The sequence below is a fragment of the Notolepis coatsorum genome (genome assembly GCF_963971535.1).
Source record: "Notolepis coatsorum genome assembly, chromosome: 15".
NCBI classification, from domain to species: Eukaryota; Metazoa; Chordata; class Actinopteri; order Aulopiformes; family Paralepididae; genus Notolepis; species Notolepis coatsorum.
In genome coordinates this window covers 27,635,044-27,659,802 of record NC_140179.1, presented here as the reverse complement: position 1 = coordinate 27,659,802, position 24,759 = coordinate 27,635,044, and the positions used below count along the sequence as shown (strand labels likewise).

The 24,759-nt window shown below is 48.5% G+C and overlaps 1 protein-coding gene across 1 annotated transcript in view; it reads left to right on the top strand.

Moving 5' to 3' along the window:
- The window catches only part of stab2 (stabilin 2), a 156,672-nt gene that overhangs the window by 41,777 nt on the left and 90,136 nt on the right, over positions 1 to 24,759 (top strand). The window contains 4 exon segments of the mRNA XM_084330948.1: positions 13,136 to 13,228; positions 14,016 to 14,102; positions 20,998 to 21,109; positions 23,792 to 23,969. Coding sequence (XP_084187074.1) covers positions 13,136 to 13,228; positions 14,016 to 14,102; positions 20,998 to 21,109; positions 23,792 to 23,969 — 470 coding nt within the window.

Genomic DNA, 24,759 nt, shown 5'->3' with positions numbered 1-24,759 from the left:
CCCGGCATTTTCCCCCCTGAAAAAAACCCAAGTCCCTCAGGGTACCAGAACAGCAGATCTGCATCCCCGGCGGACAACGGGTTAACTGACCTGGACCAGCGTGACCAGAACCAGTCCCGTGCCCTAACCACGCCGACATGCCTACTCCAGGAGAAGGGGCAGATATGCGTGTTGATCTAAAACATGAAAAGAGGGCGCCACCCAGACGGTCCGGTTTGAACCGTGCACGGTGGCCCACCCCCAGGGCGTGAGACCCCTCTACCTATGTTCTGATCTATTCCGTTAACATCCCCCAGATATGAATGAGAATCCGTCAAGACCTAGTAACAGGCTCTCGGAAGAGGAAAAAAACCCCATCCCAGTTGCTTTATAAAAATGCTGTTTTAATAACAAGCAACCAAGGCGTACTAGCCACCCGTATGATTCTTATCAGAAACACCCCGAGCCAGCACTATGCATGCGTCGGGACACAAAACACATCAATGAACAGTCTAACCAGACCCCACATTGATCCCTCAAGGCGCCTGGTAGAACGACAAGAAGGGTGTGGTGCTTCATATACTCCACACTCTTTTATTAAAAAAGAAAGAAACACCGACTGACATGAATCCCACTTGACGCAGCCGAGGATAAAAACTGTTTACATTTTTATATCCCGTCATCCCTACCACAGAGGATAGACGGAACTCCCCAGAGAGACTTCCCACGTGAGCCATAGATTGAAAGAACCAGAGTAACCTTGAGTTATGTGACCAACCGACTCAAGTTACGCGTATATCGAGCGTAGTGGAACCTTAATTCCTACGCTCTATCCCGACACTTTGACAATAACAGACCTTACATACGGGTCTAACTCACGGAAGCCATCGTCCAATAGCAACGTGCGTAGTGACGTGTGCTATGACAGGGGAAACCCAAGACTCAATGCCTGTGATAGGTGCAGAGTCTGGGAAACCCTCCCCCCCCCCCCCTCCCTGCCAAGCCGTCTAACAGCTTGGCCCTGACTGAACTAATAAGAGAGGAATAAACCCCCTGACCAATCAGAAGAGGGAAGGAGGGGTTTATCCGGTACCCCCTCACAAGCCCAACCCTTGCATATAACAACAACTAGCCATATGATACCTTTAGTAGCAATGCTAATGAATAGCGCAAGCTAATACAATGCACGCTAACCACAGATAATCTGTGAACAGGGTTTATAACAAGACCAAGTCGCGTGTGTGTGTGAATCCTACACCCGCATCCATGTTGTAACACAGAAAAAACATTGATAGAGAGAGAGAGAACGGCAGAGCCGTGGTACGTTTTCATACGAGCATTACTGCAAACCCAACACAACAGTGTTGTAGCTCAATATCACTGTGTAAGCAACAGAGCACACAACTAGCCTCTACCTTTATGTGGAGATTCAGGCCGAGGCAGAAAAAACCCTTTTTCAACCGAGTGTAGGCTGCAGGCCTTGCTTAAGCTCTAACATGAATGTAACCCTCCTATCAACCCATACTAGCAAAGATTCACACGTTGCAACCCCATCATATGTTTGGTGAATAAACACACAGTTTGTTAACAAAAAATACAGTCCCCCTTTAGAGGGGACTCTTTATTTTTGAACAAAATCATAGCGGGGCCGGGAAGGGAAAAACAGAAGGGGGACCACAGGGGGAAAAAGTCAATGGGTCCTAGCGACGCCTGCCACGAGCCGCTCGGGATTTGCCACCTCGTGGAGCACCGGAGGGACGGTAAACGATCGGCGGCTGGTCTCGACGATCCCTACCGTCGCCTCTGGGCGTAGATGGGCCGGCTGTCGTAGCGGAAGCGCCCTCTCTCCTCCTGGCCTTTCTTCGCCAAAGGTCCAGCAGTGGCGGTGGTGGAAGCGGCGGCCACGGCGGAAGATGCTCGACGACGTGGCGGCCGTCTGACTCCACCGGCGACATCGGGAGGGGGGAAATGAGGCTGGAGCACGGATCGCTCTCTGCAAGTCGAGGTCATCAATTGCAGGGCCGTCCCGAATAGTCCAGCATCGGAGAGGGGTGCCGTCAGAAGTGGAACTCTCTTCTTCTCCGGCACACGTGCCTGCTCCAGCCAAAGGTGGTGCTGGACCAGAGTTGCCAGGGCGCGCACTTTCCCAGCGGCTATAGCCTGCGGCTGAGTCAGATGCAGGATGGCTCCTGCCGACTGGGCGAGCTGGTCATGTTGTACATCAGTCAGCTCTGTGCCACCCGTCAATATCCCGGACATGAATCTCGCCAGCTGCGCGATGCGGCAGCTAGAGATTGTGTTCCGGTGATAAATGACTGGTCGCTCCAATATGCCAACCGCCTCGCTGATTTCCCTCGGGGAACCGGCTTCCGTAACGGCTCCCACACCACCTCCGGACAAAGGAGCGCCGCCATCGGCCTATCAAGCCGTGGCACGCCCTCCTTCATACCGTCGACCAAACCCGCCACCCGCGTGACTTGCACGTAGGCAGGGGTAAGGCCTATGATGTGGGAGACCACCTGGCCCTGACGGACATAGGCTGCCATTGAGGGGAAAAATGGGTAGACAACGTCCACCCCTCTCACTGGGCGACGTTGCCATAGATGACCTATGAGAACATCAGGGACAGGAACAGGCAGTGGCTGCGGCAGCGGCACGCCGTTTGCGACTGCCGCCACCGCCATGAGCTCGGGAAACAAAGCATGCAGTTCCCCCTGCAGACTTTCCTCCTCCGAGCCCGCATCCCTCACATACAGCAGGCTACTACTGGTCAAGGAGCCACACTCCGATGTGGCTGATAGCAGGGCATCCCGCCGACGAGTCAGAGGTTCTACCCCAACGTCTTCGAACGAGGCGCCCCAAGGAGACATCTCACCCCCCTCCAGTGTTACCTGGACAGGCGGGAGACATGTCTCCACCGGGCCTTCAAATAAGAACCCGCCCGCCTCTATCATGTAGTCCTCTGTCTCCATCGGGCATGTAGAGACCGACGCATCCTCACCTGGCTCCAGCAACTCACCAAAACGCGCCTGCAAGCCACCATCTTGCGACGGGAGCGAGCTGACGCAAAAAGTTTGCGTTTCAAATCCCCCGCAACCAAGGAAACCGGCCGCCCAACAGCGGACGATTCCCCGGAAACAGAGGAACCAGAGCCGGAACCAGGCCATCGCACAGGCGACGGCCCCGGTGCACCAGCTCCTTGGAGAGGCAAACTACCCATCGGACGCCTACCGGGCGTGGCTGCCGACCACGAGAGAGGTATCAGCCCCGCTCCAAGACGCACGACGGAGGCGGAAATGGAGAACCACTGGTGAAGAGTAGCGTTGCGAGTGCGACTCCCCGAAGTAGACATTATGACTTCGTTTTTTTCTATCGAAATATATGAGAGAAGAAAAAAACAAGCAACAATGTAAACACGTCTCAACTTTCTTCAGCTAACAACCTCGTCAAGTGTGGGATCTACCGAAGGCACTTCCTTGTGGTGAAAGGGAAGAAGGAGGCGAGTAGGTGACCACACACCTGCTTATGAAGGTAAGCGGATGGGGGTGTGGCCAGACGAATGTTGGGATGTAAAGGTACATGGTGGAATTTTTTATTCAGTGCTCGTGCACGAAGTGAAGTACAGTGCAGATGATGCTGAGCGAAAGCCATAATGAAATAGAACTGGCTAGACACGGACAGATAGTTTCCCCAGTGAAAATGATTTCTCTGGGTTGTAGATCCCCTCTGTTAAAGCATGTGTTATCTTTCAGAAGACAGGTTTTCATGATTTTGAAAAATGAAAAAAGTGATCTGAATTTATCCATGAATTTTAGAGTGGATGACTTTGATTATACTATTTATATAACTTCAGACACGATGAAATGCTTTGGATGTGGGATGGAAGGTCATATGATTAGGTCCTGTCCTACTAAGAGGCCTGGGTCGTCTGATCAAACACCGCCATCACCCAGGGCAGGTCCAAGTGGCTCGAGCACCAACAAGGGTCAAGAGAGAACCTCTGGGAGGAAAGGAACAGGAGAAGGTCTGGTGGAGAAGACAGGACAAGGTGAGAAGGTGCAGGGGGGGGAGAGGCCTGGTGGAGGGAGTAGAACAGGGTAAGCAGGTGCAGGAGGAGAGGAGAGGCCTGGTGGAGAAGACAGGACAAGGTGAGAATGTGCAGGGGGAGGGGGGGGGGGGGGGCCTGGTGGAGAAGACAGGACAAGGTGAGAATGTGCAGGGGGAGGGGGGGGGGCTGGTGGAGAAGACAGGACAGGGTGAGCAGGTGCAGGAGGGGGTGGACCTGGTAGAGGGGGCAGAACAGGGTGAGCAGAAGGAGGGGGTAGACCTGGTAGAGGGGGCAGAACAGGGTGAGCAGGTGCAGGAAGAAAGAGGTTTGGTAGCGGAGGCAGGATTAAATGTGAATTCTAATTGAAAAAAAGTGGAGAAAAAGGGAAGAGCAAAGGCTGTTGAGGAGGTCACTGTGGTCGAGGAGGGTGAAGAAGTGAGAGGTCAGAAGACAGGGGTCGGAGGTGAAGAAAGAATCAGACTGGGCAAATGCACTGGATCAGCTGCTGGAGAAGTAGAGTGTAGCATAAATGAGGAGGAAATGGAACTTGATGCTGATGTTACCAACATTTCCCAAAAAAGGAAAACTGAGGTCAGTCAATCTGACTCTAGATCAAAAAAAGAGTGCCAACCTGAGCAGCAGGTAGACAGTGACAGTGGAGACTCTGACTTCAGTGATGAGGCGGAGTCTCTGCCTCCCACTCAGTCTCAGGCTGACAGGAGGGATGGTTATTCTTTAAATAGAATAAAAAGTTTTCTACAGGATACTAAAGGCTCAAGGGCAGTTAAGGTGGAAAGTTTTTTTTCCTGACGTAAAGCTATTTGTTGAGTCCGCTAAGTGCCTAATAAGACGCAATGACAAGATTGAAGAAGGTTTCTCTCATCAGGAGATTTATCGTTTAAAGAAACATGTTCAAAGATCAAGATCAAAAATCTCCAATGATGTTTAAGTTATCTGGTCTCCTTTTATTATTTTATGTCCTGCAGTTTGGATATTTTCTCATGGCACAATTTAAAGTAGGTACCCTAAATTTAAATGGTGCAAGAGATGATGCAAAGAGGGCATCTCTTTATCAACTAATGGATTTAAAAAATATTGATGTGATGCTTGTCCAAGAGACGCACAGCACTGAGGATAATACAGTGGCTTGGAAAAGAGAATGGAATGGAGAAATTGTTTTAAGCCATAACACCAGTACTAGTGGTGTAGTGGGGATTTTATTTTCCAGACAATTTTTGCCACAGTCATGTGAGATTGAGGAGGTTGTAAAGGGACGTCTTTTAAAAGTAAGAGTATTATATGAGAAGGTGAAAATGGTATTTATTGTTGTTTATGCCCCAAATGTTGGTTTGGAAAGAATGTGTTTTTTAGATTATTTGGCCGATGTTATTAAGGGTTGTGATAATGAAGAGTTTTTATTTCTGGGAGGGGATTTTAACTGTACTGTTAACCCTGTTTTAGATAGGAATCATCAAGAGCCTCACTCTGCATCTCGTAGTCGTCTCTCTATGGTGATTGAGACGTATGAGCTGAGTGATGTGTGGAGACGATTGCATCAAAAGCAGAGGCAATACACATGGGTTCACACTAGAGATAATTTATTATCATTGGCCAGACTTGATCGGTTTTATTGTTTTAAACACCATTTTAGTGTTTTTAACAATTGTTATATAACCCCTGTTGGTTTTACTGACCATTCTCTTGTGTACTGCTCTGTTTTTATCAAGTGTGTAAAGCCACAAAGTGCTTACTGGCATTTTAATACGTCTCTTTTAACTGATCAAAATTTTGTGGACGCTTTTACCTTCTTATGGAAGGTTCATAAGCAGACAAAGGCCAGTTTTGTCTCACTACAGCTGTGGTGGGATGTGGGGAAGTGCAAAATTAAGCAGTTCTGCCAACAGTACACTCTAAATGTTACTAGGGATATCGCCAGATCTATGAAGGCTCTGGAGATTGATGTGAATGAGCTTCAAGAGCTAGCAGAATCCACAGGAGATCGAGGCCATATTGGAGCTCTCAAAGCTAAAAAGTCTGCTCTGGCTGACCTGTTAGGTATTTCAGCACAGGGTGCTCTGGTGAGGTCACGTTTCAGAAACATCTCAGAGATCTTCCCGTTTTTTTTTTCGGTCTGGAGTGCAAGAATGGGCAGAAGAGGCTCATCCACAGCATGCGCTCAGACACAGGTCAGATACTGTCTGAGTCCACTGACATCAGGAGGCATGCTGTGGGTTTTTATAGTAGCCTTTTCCAGTCTGAACTTGGAGAGGAGCAGGAGGAATCTCATGGTTTCTATGAAGGCCTACCAAAGGTAGAGAAAGAGTCCAGTGCAGAGTTGGAGGCGGATGTGTCTCTTGATGAGCTCCATACTGCCCTGCAGAGCATGGAAAATGGGAAAGCTCCAGGTATAGACGGATTACCTGTAGAGTTCTATAAGACCATGTGGGCAGTGTTGGGGGAAGATCTCCTGATGGTGCTCGGAGACAGTCTTATTGGAGGGCAGCTGCCGCTGAGCTGCAGGAGGGCAGTACTCACACTGTTGCCAAAGAAGGGAGACTTAATGGAGATCAGGAACTGGAGACCTGTCTCACTTTTGTGTACAGAATACAAGCTCCTCTCCAAGGTGCTAGCTACAAGGCTGAGAGAGGTAATGGGGCAGGTGATCCATCGTGACCAGACCTATTGTGTGCCTGACAGGTTGGTCAGTGACAATGTGTTTCTGATTCGGGATTTTTTGGACATCTCTAGTGCATTGGGTTTGGAAACTGGTCTTATTTCCATAGATCAGGAAAAGGGTTGAACACCAGTACTTGTGGAAAACTCTAGAGGCCTTTGGTTTCAGCCCAGGTCTCATAGCCAAGATCAAGGCCTTGTACAGTAACATTGAGAGTGTGCTTAAGATTAATGGTTGTTTGAGTGCTCCTTTTAAAATCCAGAGGGGTATTAGGCAGGGGTGTTCTTTGTCGGGAATGCTGTATTCCCTGGCATTTGAACCCCTGCTACACAGGCTCAGGGCAGGCATCTCGGGGGTAAGTGTCCCTGGTTGCATTGCACCTTTTAAGCTTTCAGCATATGCAGATGACTTGGTTATTTTTATAAATAAACAAGAGCACATCAATGTGTTAGTTGAAAATGTGGGACGTTTTGCTTTGATTTCATCGGCTAAGGTCAATTGGGGGAAGAGCGAAGCACTCATGGTGGGTACGTTGTGCAGCAGACTCACTTTACCAGGGGGCCTGCATTGGAAAAAGGGAGGTTTCAAATATCTGGGAGAGTTTTTAGGGGATGATACTTTTAAAAGGAAAAACTGGGAAAACGTACTGGAAATAGCTCAAGGCCGTTTAAAGAAATGGAAGTGGATTGTACCAAACATGTCGTATAGGGGCCTTGTTCTGGTAATCAATAACCTAGTGTCTTCTAAACTGTGGCACCGTCTGATGTGTGTTGATCCCCCAATAGACCTTCTCCCTAAACTTCAAGCTTGTTTTCTAGATTTTTTCTGGGACAAGCTGCACTGGGTGCCCCAGAGTGTTTTGTACTTGCCCAAGGAGGAGGGTGGGCAGGGTCTTGTGCATCTGTGCAGTAGGGGTGCAACTTTTCGACTCCAGTTCATTCAGAGACTTTTTTATGGACCAAAATACTTGGTGTGGAGGCCGGTGGCTTGTGCCATACTGCAACAGCTTGGAGGACTGGGACTGTCGAATTCTCTGTTTTTGATGGATTTTAGCGGTGCTCGGTTAAATGTTCTGCCTGTTTTTTACTGTGTACTTTTTAAAACATGGAGTTTGATCGATAAAGGACCGCTGGATTACTCAAAATCACTGTTCTGGCTTTTGAAGGAGCCAGTTGTGCTGGGAGCACGTTTGGACGTAGCTGGTGGGCCAGGTCTGACACTTTCCGGGCAGCTCTGCAGGTCAAAGATCACCACACTGGGCCATGTTGTGGAAGTGACAGGAGCGAATATGGACAATGCTGCTGCTCTTGCTTTACGCTTGGAGGTGAAATCCATCATGGAAGCAGGGGCTCAGTGAGACAGAACGTTGCATGTTGACAGAGTTTTAAAACGGGTCTCTTCGTCCTAGTGATGAGGATATGTTTCCTACGTTTAAGCTGCAGCCTGATTAAAAAAATTGCACAGGGCCTCTTTTAGCAATGGGAGATGTTTCTGGTGTGTTTTTTGATGAGGTTGATGGAAAATGTTTGTACAGACTGTTAGTCAAGGTTCTCCACAAGGAGAAGCTCAACGGGAGAGGTGACACTCCCTGGAGAGCGCACCTTGGTCTCAGTGATGAGGTGAAACCAGAGTGGCGAGCACTGTACAAACCACCATTATTCAAAATAATTGGCGATCTGCAGTGGAGGGTTTTACATGGCATAGTGGCTGTCAATTCTTTTATTTCCATATTGAACCCTAACATCTCACATGACTGTCCTTTTTGTGCGCAAAGGGAAACAGTTTTCCACTGTTTTCTGGACTGCCTCTGCTAGGGTTACTAGAGAGACTTTTTCAGTTCGGTGAAGAGGTGTTCTCGAAAGAGAGGTACATTTTAGGTTTTAAATACTGTAGAAAGGAAAAAAGCAAGTGTCACCTTTTTAATTTCATTTTAGGGAGAGCAAAGATGGCTGTGTATCTCAGCAGGAGGAATAAGATAGGACAGATCTTGGATCATGATGCTGTATGTCTGTTCAGAAAAATGATCAAAGCCAGACTGAGCATAGATTTTAATTATTATAGAGCATTGAACAACCTAGATCAGTTCACTGATATATGGGCACATAAAGGAGTGTTGTGCTCTGTAATGGAAGATGAGTTGGTGTTGGCAATTGAGCTGATTTGAGTTTTTTCTTTGTTGTGGTTGATTTCTTTTGTTGTTGTTGGTGGTGTTTTCTTTTGTTGTTTTGTTGTTGTTGTTGTGCTTTTAAAAATTGATTGTCAAATTGTTTGTAGGTGTTATTGAAAGAAAGACTAGTGTTATACAGTTGACTGTGTAATACTTTTTGTTGTAATGCTGGAATGATTTATAAATAAAGTGTCGTTAAAATTCAAAATGCTCTCTCTCACTCACTCTCACACACACACACACACACACACACACACACACACACACACACACACACACACACACACACACACACACACACACACACACACACACACTCTTTCTCACTCTCTCTCTCACTCTCACTTTCTCAGACACACTCTCTCTCTCTCCCTATCTCTCTCTCACTCTCTGTCTCTCATTCTCTTTCAATGTCTCTTCTTCTCTCTTATTTGTGCTCTGTCACTGTCTCACCAGTACAATTCCCTTCAACCAGCCTGCCTCAAGATATTACCAGCATACACTGGTATTTCTACTTTAAGTTTAATTGCCATAAAAATACAGTAAATGACCTTTTATCAAAATATTAACTATTAAATAAAGGTTGTAATCTGTAAATGTATTTGATTTTACTGTAATTTGAGTAAGTATTTGTAAACCATTGATGCCAGACATTTACCCTTTTCTTGCAGCTTTTTTCTTACAGGTAGCCTATGACATTCATGAAATATTATCCTAGAATCAAGTGTGTTATGTTGTTATGTGTGTGTGTGTGTGTGTGTGTGTGTGTGTGTGTGTGTGTGTGTGTGTGTGTGTGTGTGTGTGTGTGTGTGTGTGGATGATTTTTAACATCTAAGCTCACATACACCCGTTGTAACTGCCACCGTTATTGCAGTCGGGACATAAGATGCACTGGATGCTTTTGATAAGCATGTGCCTCGTTACCACACTAAGATTGGCCTTTAAACAAGCCCTGAACAGCGGGCGAGTCTACAAACAACATCTGAACGTCTGCGACCCGAGCCCAACACCGGCTGGAGATGTTTGTGTGGACTTCGAGCAATACGTGCGACCAATGACAGATTGCGAGTGGATTACTTTCCAGAGACATGAAAGAGCGTACAGGGGGACACTGGACACAAAACTGCTCCAGGTAAGATCGAACTTTGCTGTTACTCCCGGAGGCGCAGAGAAGTGGGGCAGACTGGTGTCTATCCTGATCAGCGTTTTTTTTAAGAATGGAATATTCTCCGCGACGCAAGGAAACGCGCGTCCGTACGGATTCCAGCTTCTAAAGTATGTCGCTAGAATCCTGAAGAAATTCCCTCTCTCTGCCGATTTCCCAGTGGACCTAACACCTGACTCTCTGACACACTGGATAGAAACGCAGCTCTGCTTCATCCGTGAGAGAATACAACCAGCGTTGCGCGCCTCTGGGACAGAGACATATCGGCAGAAAAGAAAAGTTTCCATGACCAAGCTGGCATTCCTCTGGCAACATCGCAAGTCAAAGGCAATCAATATCATTTTGAATAATAGCTGTTTTCCCGAAACCCCCCCCACTGTTAGTGATACAACCAATGTGTATAACTACTATAAAGCCAAATGTCAAACTGCACCAAGCGCTGTCACTCCCCTGGCCACGCCCCCTTGGTGCAATTCCATTGACAAAATAGAGCCAGGCTATTTCCCAGACACCCATGATTTTACAACAGAAGAAGTGGATGCAGTTCTGACTTCTCTTCCCAATAACAAGGCTAGCGGATCTGATGGGGTCATCTATGAGACGTTGAGAGCTACCAGGCCCACGTCAACACAGACACTCACACATATCTTCAATGCCTGCCTGATCAATGAGAAGGTGCCTGATTCATGGAAAGGGGCCCTCATCCATAGAATACCAAAAAAGGAAAATATCCCAGATGATCCTTCCACTTGGCGTGACATTTCACTATTGCCCACTATATATAAAGTTTTTATGAAGTGCCTACTCACCCGCATCTTACCCTGGCTGGTGGACACAGGGATTCTCTCCCCCCATCAGAAAGCGTATATCAACAGACAGGGAATGAACGAACATGTGTTTTGCTTAAAAACCGGAATAGACGATTTCAAACATGAATCATCCAAATTCTACACAGTGTTTTTGGACTTTAGAGACGCATTTGGTACACTCTCCCATGAGGTGATGTTAAAAACATTAGAGGAAATACACCTGCCTCAGCCTTTTGTGAATATTGTATCCAGTGTATACCAAGGTTCATTTATCCAAGTTATCTGTGGGCAGCAGCTCACAGAGCCGATTGCACTGAAGGTGGGAATAAAAACTGGCTGTCCCTGGAGTGCCGTGAACTTCATCCTAGCACTCAACCAGTGGATGAAGTGGATTTACCAGTGCGCTCCTCTGCATGTCCGATCCCCAAATCCTGTTCAGGGATACGCGGACGACGTGCAGGTGTCATCACGACAGGAAGATGTCATCATTAACATGCTGGCACGCACTGATGAGTTCCTCCAGTGGTCAGGGCTGGAGGTGAAGCAAGCCAAGTGCGCCGTACTCCATGAGCGCCGCAGTGGAGGAAACCGCTGGTATAAGGCCAAGAACGACAAGCCCCCCTCCTTTCTTGTAATGGGCCAACCCATCAAGGTGTATTCCCGTAATGAGACCTACCCATACCTTGGCCACAGGTTTAACATCGCTGGAGAGTGGGGGGAGCAGGTCGAGGAGCTCACTACAGAGTTTCTCCATCGTCTACACCTGATTGACCTGTCCCCCCTCCCCGTCATCATGAAGTTCCAGGCTGTGAGAGAGGTGGCTCTGGCTAAAATCCAACACCTTTTTGCCAATGTACACATCCCTCTCAAGGCACTGAGAGAAATGACAAACAAAACTGTTCAGCTGGTCAGAAAGTGGGTAGGCCTCAACACACACTCCACACGGGGCATGATCTTTCTCCCATGTGGAGAGGGAGGGCTGGGAGTCCCCAATGTCGAGTGGACCTACATCGCCACCAGGCTAGCCCACCTGCTCCACATGCTTAACAATGATGATGTCACCGTCAGAGAAATGGCCAGGGCCTCTCTCCTGCTGGATCTACGCAGAAGGAAGATCCCCCTGGCCACCGCAGACCAGAATAACTTCATCGGCTTCAGGAAGAAAGACTCTGGGAAACTGGACTCTCGGGCCAAGGGCTTCGGGGTCTGGTCTGACTGGCCAGATCTCAATGACCTCTGCAACCAGACTGGAGTTCAGCTGAAATGGACAAGACCCACCAACACACAGAATGAAGTCCCTGTCTCTGATGAACTTATCACAGACCCCTGTGTGGTTGTGAAGGCCAACATCACAACACCGCAGGAAGAGACTGTCGAACTGCACAGAGACTCTGCAAGGAGGGTTCTGCTTAGCATGAAGCAGTCTGAGATCAGGCAGCACTGGTGTGGACTCAGACTACAGGGCAAACTAGCTTGTTTGGAGTTTGCTGACCACTCAGTCTCACACTCAGTGTATAAGAACGCCGCTGTTGGTGAGGATGTTTTAAAATTTACCATCAAAGCAAGACTGCAGGTATTACCCACCCAATACAATCTGTCCACTTGGTATCCTCAAACTCACAGTCCATTCTGTTTAAACCATCAGGATTCACAACACCTAGAATCCATTGCACACATAACAAACGGATGTAATGCATACAAACACCTGTACATCGCTCGTCATGACCGTATTGTGGACATTGTGTCTGATGCGGTACGGAACATATCACCATCTAGTGCAACAATGTACAAACATGCCAGAGTGAAACCAGAGTGGTTTGGCCTTACCAACGATGTTTTTGCTAACATACCCAATACACCGGACGTTGTTTTTGTTGACACCAGCCACGGAGAGGTGCTGGTCATAGAAGTAGGCTGTACCTTTGACCTGTACATGGACCAGGCCTTCCGGGACAAGTATATCAAATACCAACCACTGCTCAGTGTGATGACTGACCTTGGGTATAGGTGTAGATATGGTGTACTTGTGTTCGGAAGTCTTGGCCATGTACACAAATCCACCATGACCGGTCTGAGAATTGCTGCAATGTCTAAAAGAAAAGCCAAACAAATTGCCAAATATTGCTGTCTCAGCTATTATTGGCAGCTTAGCCACGTGGAGAAGGAGGTGCTATGTGTACCCTTAAGTGTTCAGTGCTGCTTGGCCCCGATACATTTGATTCCCTGTTTATGTAATATAATTTGTGGAACCAAATAAAGTATTAAAATGTGTGTGTGTGTGTGTGTTGTACAGACCTTCACTTTTGGCTGTCTGTACCGTATCACCATCCTTCAGTCACCCTTGACTGCCAGAGGCTGCTCCCTGTCCTGCAATGCAACTGTAATGGTACGTGCACGCACGCACGCACACACACACACACACACACACACACACACACACACACACACACACACACACACACACACACACACACACACACACACACACACACACACACACACACACACACACACACACACACACACACACACACACACACACACACACACACACACACACACACACACACAAGACATAACACACACACACTTACACACACACACACACACACACACACACACACACACACACACACACACACACACACACACACACACACACACACATACACACACACACAGGGCATGTCATAGTGTTGTTGGAAGTCAATTTATGACCAGTGATTGGTGGCCGGTGATGAGGTCATGTTCAGACCGGGGATATAATAATGTTATCTTAACGAATTAACTGGTAATCATTTGGAGATCGTATGACACACACACGCAAACGCAAGCTGCACACACACACACACACACACTTTTAGTCAGAAACAAACATACTATCAATGATCAATAGTATCAATAATACACCTGAGTGAAGTCTAGTAAAAAAAAATTAAATACATTTAATTAATAGTGTTAATAGAATTGTGCGTTAACGCATTAATACCGCATTAACTTTGACAGCCTTACTTTTTTTTAAACACATCAACAGAGCCTTCATAAAGGTGCAGAATAAAAGTATTGCTTTTCCCCCAAAAATATTATTTAATAATGAATTTATCATTTGAAAAAATTAGGCGGGTCCAAAATGAATGTTGTTGTTTACATGTTGCATGCTGCTCCATGCCCAGACTCCAGTGTGCTGCACGGGCTTCCATGGTCCAGACTGCATGCCCTGCCCTGGGGGGTTCCAGACCGCCTGTCTGGGTCACGGCCAGGTCAGCCCCACCACCGCAGTTCACCACCAACATCTATCTATCTATCTATCTATCTATCTATCTATCTATCTATCTATCTATCTATCTATCTATCTATCTATCTATCTATCTATCTATCTATCTATCTATCTATCTATCTATCTATCTATCTATCTATCTATCTATCTATCTATCTATCTATCTATCTATCTATCTATCTATCTATCTATCTATCTATCTATCTATCTCTATCTCTCTCTCTCTCTCTCTCTCTCTCTCTCTCTCTCTCTCTCTCTCTCTCTCTCTCTCTCTCTCTCTCTCTCTCTCTCTCTCTCTCTCTCTCTCTCTCTCTCTCTCTCTCTCTCTCTCTCTCTCTCTCTCTCTCTCTCTCTCTCTCTCTCTCTCTCTCTCTCTCTCTCTCTCTCTCTCTCTCTCTCTCTCTCTCTCTCTCTCTCTCTCTCTCTCTCTCTCTCTCTCTCTCTCTCTCTCTCTCTCTCTCTCTCTCTCTCTCTATCTCTATCTATCTATCTATCTATCTAACTTGAAACAGTTGATATTTCATGCTAGCATGCTAGTTTTATATATATTTCGTTTTAATAGTTTTTATATAAATAGTGTGTATAGGTTTTTATAAAAATAGCGTATATCTCTTTTTTGGGGGGGGGGGTGCGGTAAAGAAAGGCTTTGTTCCTGTTCCCCTCCCCACTGGATAAGAGGGTTGTGAGGTTTTGCCCGCTGCTCACTACCTTTTCTCTGTCTTCTTTAAGCCTACTGTTAGGAATTCCCTATTCTCTGTCTTCTTTAAGCCTACTGTTAGGAATTCCCTACTCACTCTCTCTAGCCCCCACCCTCTCGTTCCTTACCCTTAGTGGCCACACCTGTTTGATATTCTATTATCTCTCGCACCTGTGGTGGCAGGCTAATTAGTCCCCCTGTGGGCTTTAAATACCAGGGCGCTTCCCCTCGTTTTGGCGTGGGGTCGTGTTGTATACTTGCCGAGTCATATTCTCTAAACATCTAGACTCTTTCGGGAGATCCTCTGTCTGCCTATGCTGTTCCATTCTCCGGCGTCGAGATGTTTGCTCCAGCCTTCGCCTGCTGTCGCCGTTGCCTGAGAGTGGGACTGGTCTGCGCTCCCTAGACTTCCACGGGAGGCATCCCAGTCATCCACTTCAGACCCCCCGCGCAGCTGTCGTCCTGACGCACATCCAGACCAGCGCAGACGCTCTCCAGTCCACAGCGCGCAACGCGCATCTTCCAAGGATCCTCGTGTTTGGCCACCTGTCGCCGTTTGCCTGGAGGGAGACATTGTACTGCGCTCTCTAATTCTCTACGGGAGGTATTCCAGTGTTCCACTTCAGACCAGCGCGCCAGATGCGCTCAAGCCTTCGCCACCTGCCGCCGTTTGCCTGGAGGGAGACACTGTACTGCGCTCTCTAATCCTCTACGGGAGGTATTCCAGTGTTCCACTTCAGACCTTCGAGCTTGGCACGCTCCTCCGTACCAGCGCACTGACGCGCATCTTCCAGACCTTCGAGCTTGGCACGCTCCTCCGTACCAGCGCACTGACGCGCATCTTCCAGACCTTCGAGCTTGGCACGCTCCTCCGTACCAGCGCACAGACGCGCATCTTCCAGACCTTCGAGCTTGGCACGCTCCTCCGTACCAGCGCACTGACGCGCATCTTCCAGACCTTCGAGCTTGGCACGCTCCTCCGTACCAGCGCACAGATGCGCATCTTCCAGACCTTCGTGCTTGGCACACTCCTCCTGGCAGACGCACCCCGATGCGTCTCTCTGTTCCGACGCGCACACCAAGGTGTGGCGCGCCACTCTGTTCCTCGGCTCCGACAGTGGCTACCCGGTGGACGACATCCTCGCCACCGCCACTGTTCCAGCTCCCTGTTCCGACGCGCACACCAAGGTGTGGCGCGCACTCTGTTCCTCGGCCCGACAGTGGCTACCCGGTGGACGACATCCTCGCCACCGCCACTGTTCCAGCTCCCTGTTCCGACGCGCACACCAAGGTGTGGCGCGCACTCTGTTCCTCGGCTCCGACAGCGGCTACCCGGTGGACGATGCCCTCGTCACCGCCACTGTTCCAGCACTCTGTTCCTCGGCTCCGACAGCGGCTACCCGGTGGACGATGCCCTCGTCACCGCCACTGTTCCAGCACTCTCTCCCTCGGCTCGGACAGCCAGCCGCCCCGGTGGCGATGCCTTCGTTCCCGTTGCTGTCCCTGTACCTTTACGCATGCGCCTGGGTGAGTTTTGATTGTGATGTCACTCACCCAGCGTAGTGCCCTTGCCCCCGTTCCCGTTGCTGTCCCCGTACCTTTGTCCCCGTACCTTTACGCATACGCCTGGGTGAGTTTTGATTGTGATGTCACTCACTCAGCGTAGTGCCCTTGCCCCCGTTCCCGCTGCTGTTCCTGTACCTTTACGCATACGCCTGGGTGAGTTTTGATTGTGATGTCACTCTCCCAGCGTATTGCCTCTGTTAGTTAGTTTGGACATTTCATCTCCCAGCGTAATGCCTCTGTTTTTGGTTCTCACTTAGAATAGTATTTTTGGACTTTACATCTCCCCCTGTGTGTTTGTCACACGAAGATATTATTACTTTGTTCACTTTGTTATTTGGACTGTTCTGCACCTGCTCTGTTTTTTCCCTTTTGTGCATTAACTCTCTCCTCTGTCCTGCAGAGCGGCCCAGATGTTTTCCCACCAGTCCCCAGTTCCTCCCTGTACCCCAGCCCGCCTCCGCGGGCCTCAGTCCCCTTTCTAGTTCCACCTAGTTCCTGTCCCAAGTTCTCCCCTTCTAGTTCCACCTAGTTCCTGTTCCCTAGTTCTCCCTTTTCTAGTTCCACCTAGTTCCTGGTCCCAAGTTCTCCCCTTCTAGTTCCACCTAGTTCCTGTTCCCTAGTTCTCCCCCTTCTAGTTCCACCTAGTTCCTTGTCCCTAGTTCCCCTAGTCCCCGTTTCTCCTGTTCCCTAGCTCTCCTAGTCCCTAGTCCTCTCTCCCTAGTTCTCCTTGTCCCTGGTTTACCTAGTCTCTAGTTCCTCTGTCCCAAGGCGTTCCCTTAACCTTCCCTTAGGCGTTCCCTTACTTTCCCTTAGTGTTCCCCCTTCCTGCCCGCCTCTTAAAGGCACCTTTCCTTCCCCTCATATTATATTCCTGTATTTGTGATTTCTCCCTTAAAGGGACAGTGCCCTTTTCCCTGTATTTCCCTGTTGTTCAATAAATATCTGTTTCTTGGCAAACCATCATACCTGTCTTGTGTTGTGCGATTGGGGTCGGTTACAAACCATAACAGTACGACCCCACCAAATCGACGACCCCAGCCAGCACAGACGGTGTATGTTGAGTTTGCCTTTTTTTTTCTTGTTCCCTCTAGCTCCCCTGTTTAGCCCTGTTAGCTTGTTAGTCTCCCCTCTAGCTCCCCTGTTGGCCCTGTTAGCTTCCCTGTTTGCCCAGTTTAGCTTCCCTGTTAGTCCTGTTTAGCTCCCTTGTTAGCCTGTTACTCCCCTGTTTAGCTTGTTAGTCTCCCCGGTTAGCTCCCCTGTTTGCTTCCCGTTTTGCCCTGTTTGACCCCCCTGTGGCTAGCCATGCCTTGGCAGCTACCCTTTCCCTCTGCTAGCCTAGCTCGGCAGCTAGCGCAGCCTCTATGTTGATGTAGCAGTACAGCTAGCATAGGCCCTGTAGCTATCAGTGCCCTGGCAGCTACCCTTTCCCTCTGCTAGCCTGGCTCCGGCAGCTTGCGCAGCCTCTATGTTGATGTAGCAGTACAGCTAGCATAGGCCCTGTAGCTATCAGTGCCCTGGCAGCAACCTTCCCTCTGCTAGCCCTTTCCCGGTGCTACCATGGTTACCCCTTTGCTACCCTGCTTGCCCCTCAGTTCCTCTAGACCAGTTGCTCTAGACCAGTTCTCTAGACCCAGTTCCTCTAGACCCAGTTCCTCTAGACCAGTTCTCTAGACCAGTTCTCTAAACCAGTTCTCTAGACCAGTTCTCTAGCCCGGTTCTCTAGCCCAGTTCTCTAGACCAGTTCTCTAGACCAGTTCTCTAGACCCAGTTCCTCTAGACCAGTTCCCCCAGTTGCCCCTCTGCTACCCTAGTTACCCCTCGGCGACCCTTTTTCTTTTGCTAGCCCCACTCTTGTGGTGGCTTCCCCTGCTGGCTTGGCCAGTACCTCTTGTTTTGCCCCCTGCCACTCTGTCTGTATTTGTTTTGGGTCGCCGGGTGGCTCCCGTTGGAGGGGGGGATACTGTGAGGTTTTGCCCGCTGCTCACTACCTTTTCTCTGTCTTCTTTAAGCCTACTGTTAGGAATTCCCTATTCTCTGTCTTCTTTAAGCCTACTGTTAGGAATTCCCTACTCACTCTCTCTAGCCCCCACCCTCTCGTTCCTTACCCTTAGTGGCCACACCTGTTTGATATTCTATTATCTCTCGCACCTGTGGTGGCAGGCTAATTAGTCCCCCTGTGGGCTTTAAATACCAGGGCGCTTCCCCTCGTTTTGGCGTGGGGTCGTGTTGTATACTTGCCGAGTCATATTCTCTAAACATCTAGACTCTTTCGGGAGATCCTCTGTCTGCCTATGCTGTTCCATTCTCCGGCGTCGAGATGTTTGCTCCAGCCTTCGCCTGCTGTCGCCGTTGCCTGAGAGTGGGACTGGTCTGCGCTCCCTAGACTTCCACGGGAGGCATCCCAGTCATCCACTTCAGACCCCCCGCGCAGCTGTCGTCCTGACGCACATCCAGACCAGCGCAGACGCTCTCCAGTCCACAGCGCGCAACGCGCATCTTCCAAGGATCCTCGTGTTTGGCCACCTGTCGCCGTTTGCCTGGAGGGAGACATTGTACTGCGCTCTCTAATTCTCTACGGGAGGTATTCCAGTGTTCCACTCCAGACCAGCGCGCCAGATGCGCTCAAGCCTTCGCCACCTGCCGCCGTTTGCCTGGAGGGAGACACTGTACTGCGCTCTCTAATCCTCTACGGGAGGTATTCCAGTGTTCCACTTCAGACCTTCGAGCTTGGCACGCTCCTCCGTACCAGCGCACTGACGCGCATCTTCCAGACCTTCGAGCTTGGCACGCTCCTCCGTACCAGCGCACTGACGCGCATCTTCCAGACCTTCGAGCTTGGCACGCTCCTCCGTACCAGCGCACAGACGCGCATCTTCCAGACCTTCGAGCTTGGCACGCTCCTCCGTACCAGCGCACTGACGCGCATCTTCCAGACCTTCGAGCTTGGCACGCTCCTCCGTACCAGCGCACAGATGCGCATCTTCCAGACCTTCGTGCTTGGCACACTCCTCCTGGCAGACGCACCCCGATGCGTCTCTCTGTTCCGACGCGCACACCAAGGTGTGGCGCGCCACTCTGTTCCTCGGCTCCGACAGTGGCTACCCGGTGGACGACATCCTCGCCACCGCCACTGTTCCAGCTCCCTGTTCCGACGCGCACACCAAGGTGTGGCGCGCACTCTGTTCCTCGGCCCGACAGTGGCTACCCGGTGGACGACATCCTCACCACCGCCACTGTTCCAGCTCCCTGTTCCGACGCGCACACCAAGGTGTGGCGCGCACTCTGTTCCTCGGCTCCGACAGCGGCTACCCGGTGGACGATGCCCTCGTCACCGCCACTGTTCCAGCACTCTGTTCCTCGGCTCCGACAGCGGCTACCCGGTGGACGATGCCCTCGTCACCGCCACTGTTCCAGCACTCTCTCCCTCGGCTCGGACAGCCAGCCGCCCCGGTGGCGATGCCTTCGTTCCCGTTGCTGTCCCTGTACCTTTACGCATGTGCCTGGGTGAGTTTTGATTGTGATGTCACTCACCCAGCGTAGTGCCCTTGCCCCCGTTCCCGTTGCTGTCCCCGTACCTTTGTCCCCGTACCTTTACGCATACGCCTGGGTGAGTTTTGATTGTGATGTCACTCACTCAGCGTAGTGCCCTTGCCCCCGTTCCCGCTGCTGTTCCTGTACCTTTACGCATACGCCTGGGTGAGTTTTGATTGTGATGTCACTCTCCCAGCGTATTGCCTCTGTTAGTTAGTTTGGACATTTCATCTCCCAGCGTAATGCCTCTGTTTTTGGTTCTCACTTAGAATAGTATTTTTGGACTTTACATCTCCCCCTGTGTGTTTGTCACACGAAGATATTATTACTTTGTTCACTTTGTTATTTGGACTGTTCTGCACCTGCTCTGTTTTTTCCCTTTTGTGCATTAACTCTCTCCTCTGTCCTGCAGAGCGGCCCAGATGTTTTCCCACCAGTCCCCAGTTCCTCCCTGTACCCCAGCCCGCCTCCGCGGGCCTCAGTCCCCTTTCTAGTTCCACCTAGTTCCTGTCCCAAGTTCTCCCCTTCTAGTTCCACCTAGTTCCTGTTCCCTAGTTCTCCCTTTTCTAGTTCCACCTAGTTCCTGGTCCCAAGTTCTCCCCTTCTAGTTCCACCTAGTTCCTGTTCCCTAGTTCTCCCCCTTCTAGTTCCACCTAGTTCCTTGTCCCTAGTTCCCCTAGTCCCCGTTTCTCCTGTTCCCTAGCTCTCCTAGTCCCTAGTCCTCTCTCCCTAGTTCTCCTTGTCCCTGGTTTACCTAGTCTCTAGTTCCTCTGTCCCAAGGCGTTCCCTTAACCTTCCCTTAGGCGTTCCCTTACTTTCCCTTAGTGTTCCCCCTTCCTGCCCGCCTCTTAAAGGCACCTTTCCTTCCCCTCATATTATATTCCTGTATTTGTGATTTCTCCCTTAAAGGGACAGTGCCCTTTTCCCTGTATTTCCCTGTTGTTCAATAAATATCTGTTTCTTGGCAAACCATCATACCTGTCTTGTGTTGTGCGATTGGGGTCGGTTACAAACCATAACAAGGGTAGAGTCACAACAGTATAATATTGAGCGTGTTCTTTGTCTGCGTCGGTCCGTGACTCAGTGCATGGAGGGGATGGAGGGGAATGGAACCTGCATCTGTGAGGCCCAGTACAGAGGGTCCCGCTGCCAGTTCTGCACCGACCCCAACAGATCCGGACCTGACTGTGACAAAGGTACGTCCCATGGACCTCCCTTCATTCACTGTCACCTCCCAACGCTCAGACTTTACAAGACAACGGTTTCATCTGAAAGTTCACATTGTCTAGTGTAGTGTTGTTGTAGATAATGAATAACTTATTCAGTCAAATGGATCCGGTTAATACGATTTATTAGCCAGATTGATCAATACATACAGAATAGTTAGAGATATGGCTTGAGTGGCTCTCGCCCAGGTTATCAGCTACAAGACCCGGAAGGAGAAGTAAGAATGACGTGGGAAGGACTCCTTCATAGTCAGGAGGGGGAGGAGGGGGAGGAGGGGGGGGGGGGGGAACCCATAAGATGGGTCAAATGGAGGGGAGGGGTTAAATACATGCTCTCTGAGGGGCTGGAATAGGAGGAAGAGACAAGCTCTATATTTCCTCCACAGTAGAAATCCAAATTTCTAAAATTTGTAAAAATGTATAGCCATTTAGAAATAATTTCTCATTTAAAGCAACCGCATACAAATATAATTGTCAGCTTAATTTTGGTAGCTTGTTATAACTATGTCAAAAAGATGTGAGCTTCACCTCTGGGTTTATTAGTTAAGGTGGATTGATAATGGCTCCTTAGTAGGCATGTCCGATATTATCGGCCTACCGATATTATCGGCCAATATCGGCATTAAAATGTGATATCGGTTGATATCGGTATCGGAAATTAAGAGTTGGACAATATCGGTATATCGGTATCGGTAAAAAAGCCAATATCGAGCATCCCTACTCCTTAGTTGAGGTGGATTGATAGAGGCTCGTTAGTTAACTCATTGACTGCCGGGGATTAGCCATGGCCCTGTGGTCGCATTGCCAAAAGATAGGACTGAGTCACCTTGTTTGTAGAGCTATAACTATATTCTATGTTATAGCTATGGATACAATACTATGGCCCATTTGACATCACCTATCTATCGTTCAATATGTGAAAAATAAAAAAAAAATCCATCCATACGTTCCCGTGTTATACCGTGGTGGTTATAAGTATGGTTTTAGAGCGGTCTAGGTTAATTCATGAAATGCTGAGATAAAGCCATATACGTCGATTCCACTATAGACATTGCCTTTTCTAGCCTGTATACGCTATTATCCCGAAATCAAATCTATATCATAGGTATTATGTTCCATCATGAATGCATGAAAGGGGGGGGCGGGTAATTTCTGATTATTTGATTGTCAGTAACGGCATTCGCATTGAACACTAAAAACACTTATCAGCCCGATCGGTGTGAAAGCATTGCAGGATCAAGCTAAAATTGACGTCAGATCCTTCTTACCTGTGATCGGGAGTATTCCAAAAATAATATTCCAATTGTTTGATCGCCATCTGGTATATCCAATGTCCATTTGGCCCACGGCATAATCCCCCACAACATATGGATCGGGGTTATTTGATGTGCTTCGATTGAAGCGGCAGAACGGTTGCCCTCGCCCGACAAGGAAACATGAAACCGGAGACGTTTGGCTGTCCCACAGAGAAAGATACAAGCGTATAAAGGGTGCTCGATACCGCCGTCTAGCGTGATGCGGCCGGTATTGCACTTTTACATTCTCAGGCTGATTCCCCATGTTAACTCCGAGTCTGTCTGCCTGTAATGAATAAAAATATCGAATAAAAGAAATAACGATCAAATAACGAGTATATTAAAGTGTTATTAGTGAGATTTTTGTTTTTGAAATGTGATCTTATTTTCGCGGAGGTCGGCCATTTTGAATCACGGAATGATGATGATTTGTAGTCATATGAGCACAGGGCACCCAGAGCTCTCAATGAGCGTTGAAATAAAAAAAAACTACAGTACCCAGGAAATTCTAGCTTCAAGAATGAATTATTTTTATTTCTCTTATTTGGATGGATAGGGGCTCGTTAGTTAAGGTGGATTGATAGGGGCTTGTCAGTTAAGGTGGATTGATTTATGTGTCTAAGACTTGGCGGGAGCTCTGCTTGATTGTTTTATATGAATCAACCTGCATGTGTACAATTTCACGTTAGCATAACTTGCCAGTAAACAGATTGATTTCATTTGTCTTTTTCTCTTTTTCTTAAATGTCGATACCAAAAAAGGTGAACAGTTGACTCAGATTCCATAAATCAAAGCCAGTATTCATCTGATCACTAATACCGCAATTCACTAATACCCCAAAATTATAAATTATTTTCAATAAAAAAATACCCTGTAAATGAATCAACAGTTGTTTTATATATCAAACCAAAAACCTGTTTCCATGGTTATAGGGCAGTCAAAAGTATCCTCCCATTTAAATTGTATAGGTGCTGTATGGATTATTAGTAAAGACTGGTATATATTAGGTCAAAGTTGACCACAGATGTTAGTATATATTGTACACTAGGAATAATCTAGTTACTGTTCTTTTGGAGGTGCAGTTACAGTATGTGCTTTTCAGACAGAGCCGTTTCATCTTACTCCGTCGGTGACACGTCTCTCAGGTTCATGATTCTGTCCTCCTCTCTGTCCCTCTCTCTCCCCTTCTGTCCTCCTCTGTCCCCCTCTGTCCCCCTCTGCCCCTTTCTGTCCCCCTCTGTACCCCTCTGCCCCTCTCTCTCCCCCTCTGCCCCTCTCTCTCCCCCTCTGCCCCTCTCTCCCCCTCTGTCCCCCTCTCTCCCCCTCTGCCCCTCTCTGTCCCCCTCTGTACCCCCAGCCTGCGAGTGCATCCACGGTATCTGCGACAGCCGCGTGGGCGCAGACGGGCGCTGTAAGGAGGGCTCCTGCCTGGAGGGCTACACCGGGAGGAACTGCGAGCGTCGGACCCAGGCCTGTGGAAGCCAGGTTCAGTTCTGCCACGCCCACGCCCTCTGCACCATCGGGAAGACAGAAAAGTATGTGTGCGTGTGCATGGCCGCCTAGTTATAGTTGAAAGTGGGGGTGCAAGAATATTATTTTTATAAAAAAAATGTTTTATTATAATTATTATTTTTTTGGACAGGCAAGGGCACGACCCCCTCCATGGCAGACTTTTTTTTTAAATTTAATGAACCTGTACGTGCAATTTCCTGCAATATAGAGCCTTCAATCTTGACCAATAAAGCTGCTCTTTTCACTATAAAACTCAGTTTATATTGCAGTATGATAGCCAATTACTATAATAATAATAATATATTATACTGTATATACACTGTATATTGATTTTTCGCTCATTCATTTTTATTAAATCAATCTCCTTTCAAATAGGCCAAGTTTTTAATAAGAAAGAGAAAAAAGATATATTTCCATTACCTGTAAATCTTGTGTCTCTTTCTCTCCTTCTCTGCCTCCTCCCTGAGTCTGCAGTGCACAGTCATGACATCGATCAAAAAAAAAAAAAAAAGTAAAAAAGTAAAAAAAAAAAATGGAGGCCCCTCGTCACTATAGGCCCACGGGCCGCGGCCGTCGTTAATCCGGCCCTGCTCGTCTGCCATATAGATAGCGATAGCGTTAACGTTTGGAAATGAAGTCAACGTCATCCAGCTCACACCACATATCTAGATAACGTTAGCTAGCGGCTAGCACTAAAGCTAACGCCAACCAGAGAGGGAAACGTTATTATTATTTATTCGAGGAAACCGTATGACCAGATCGCAATTCGGGACCGTGAAACACTTTTATGTATTGCGTGGTAGAACCGTAGAA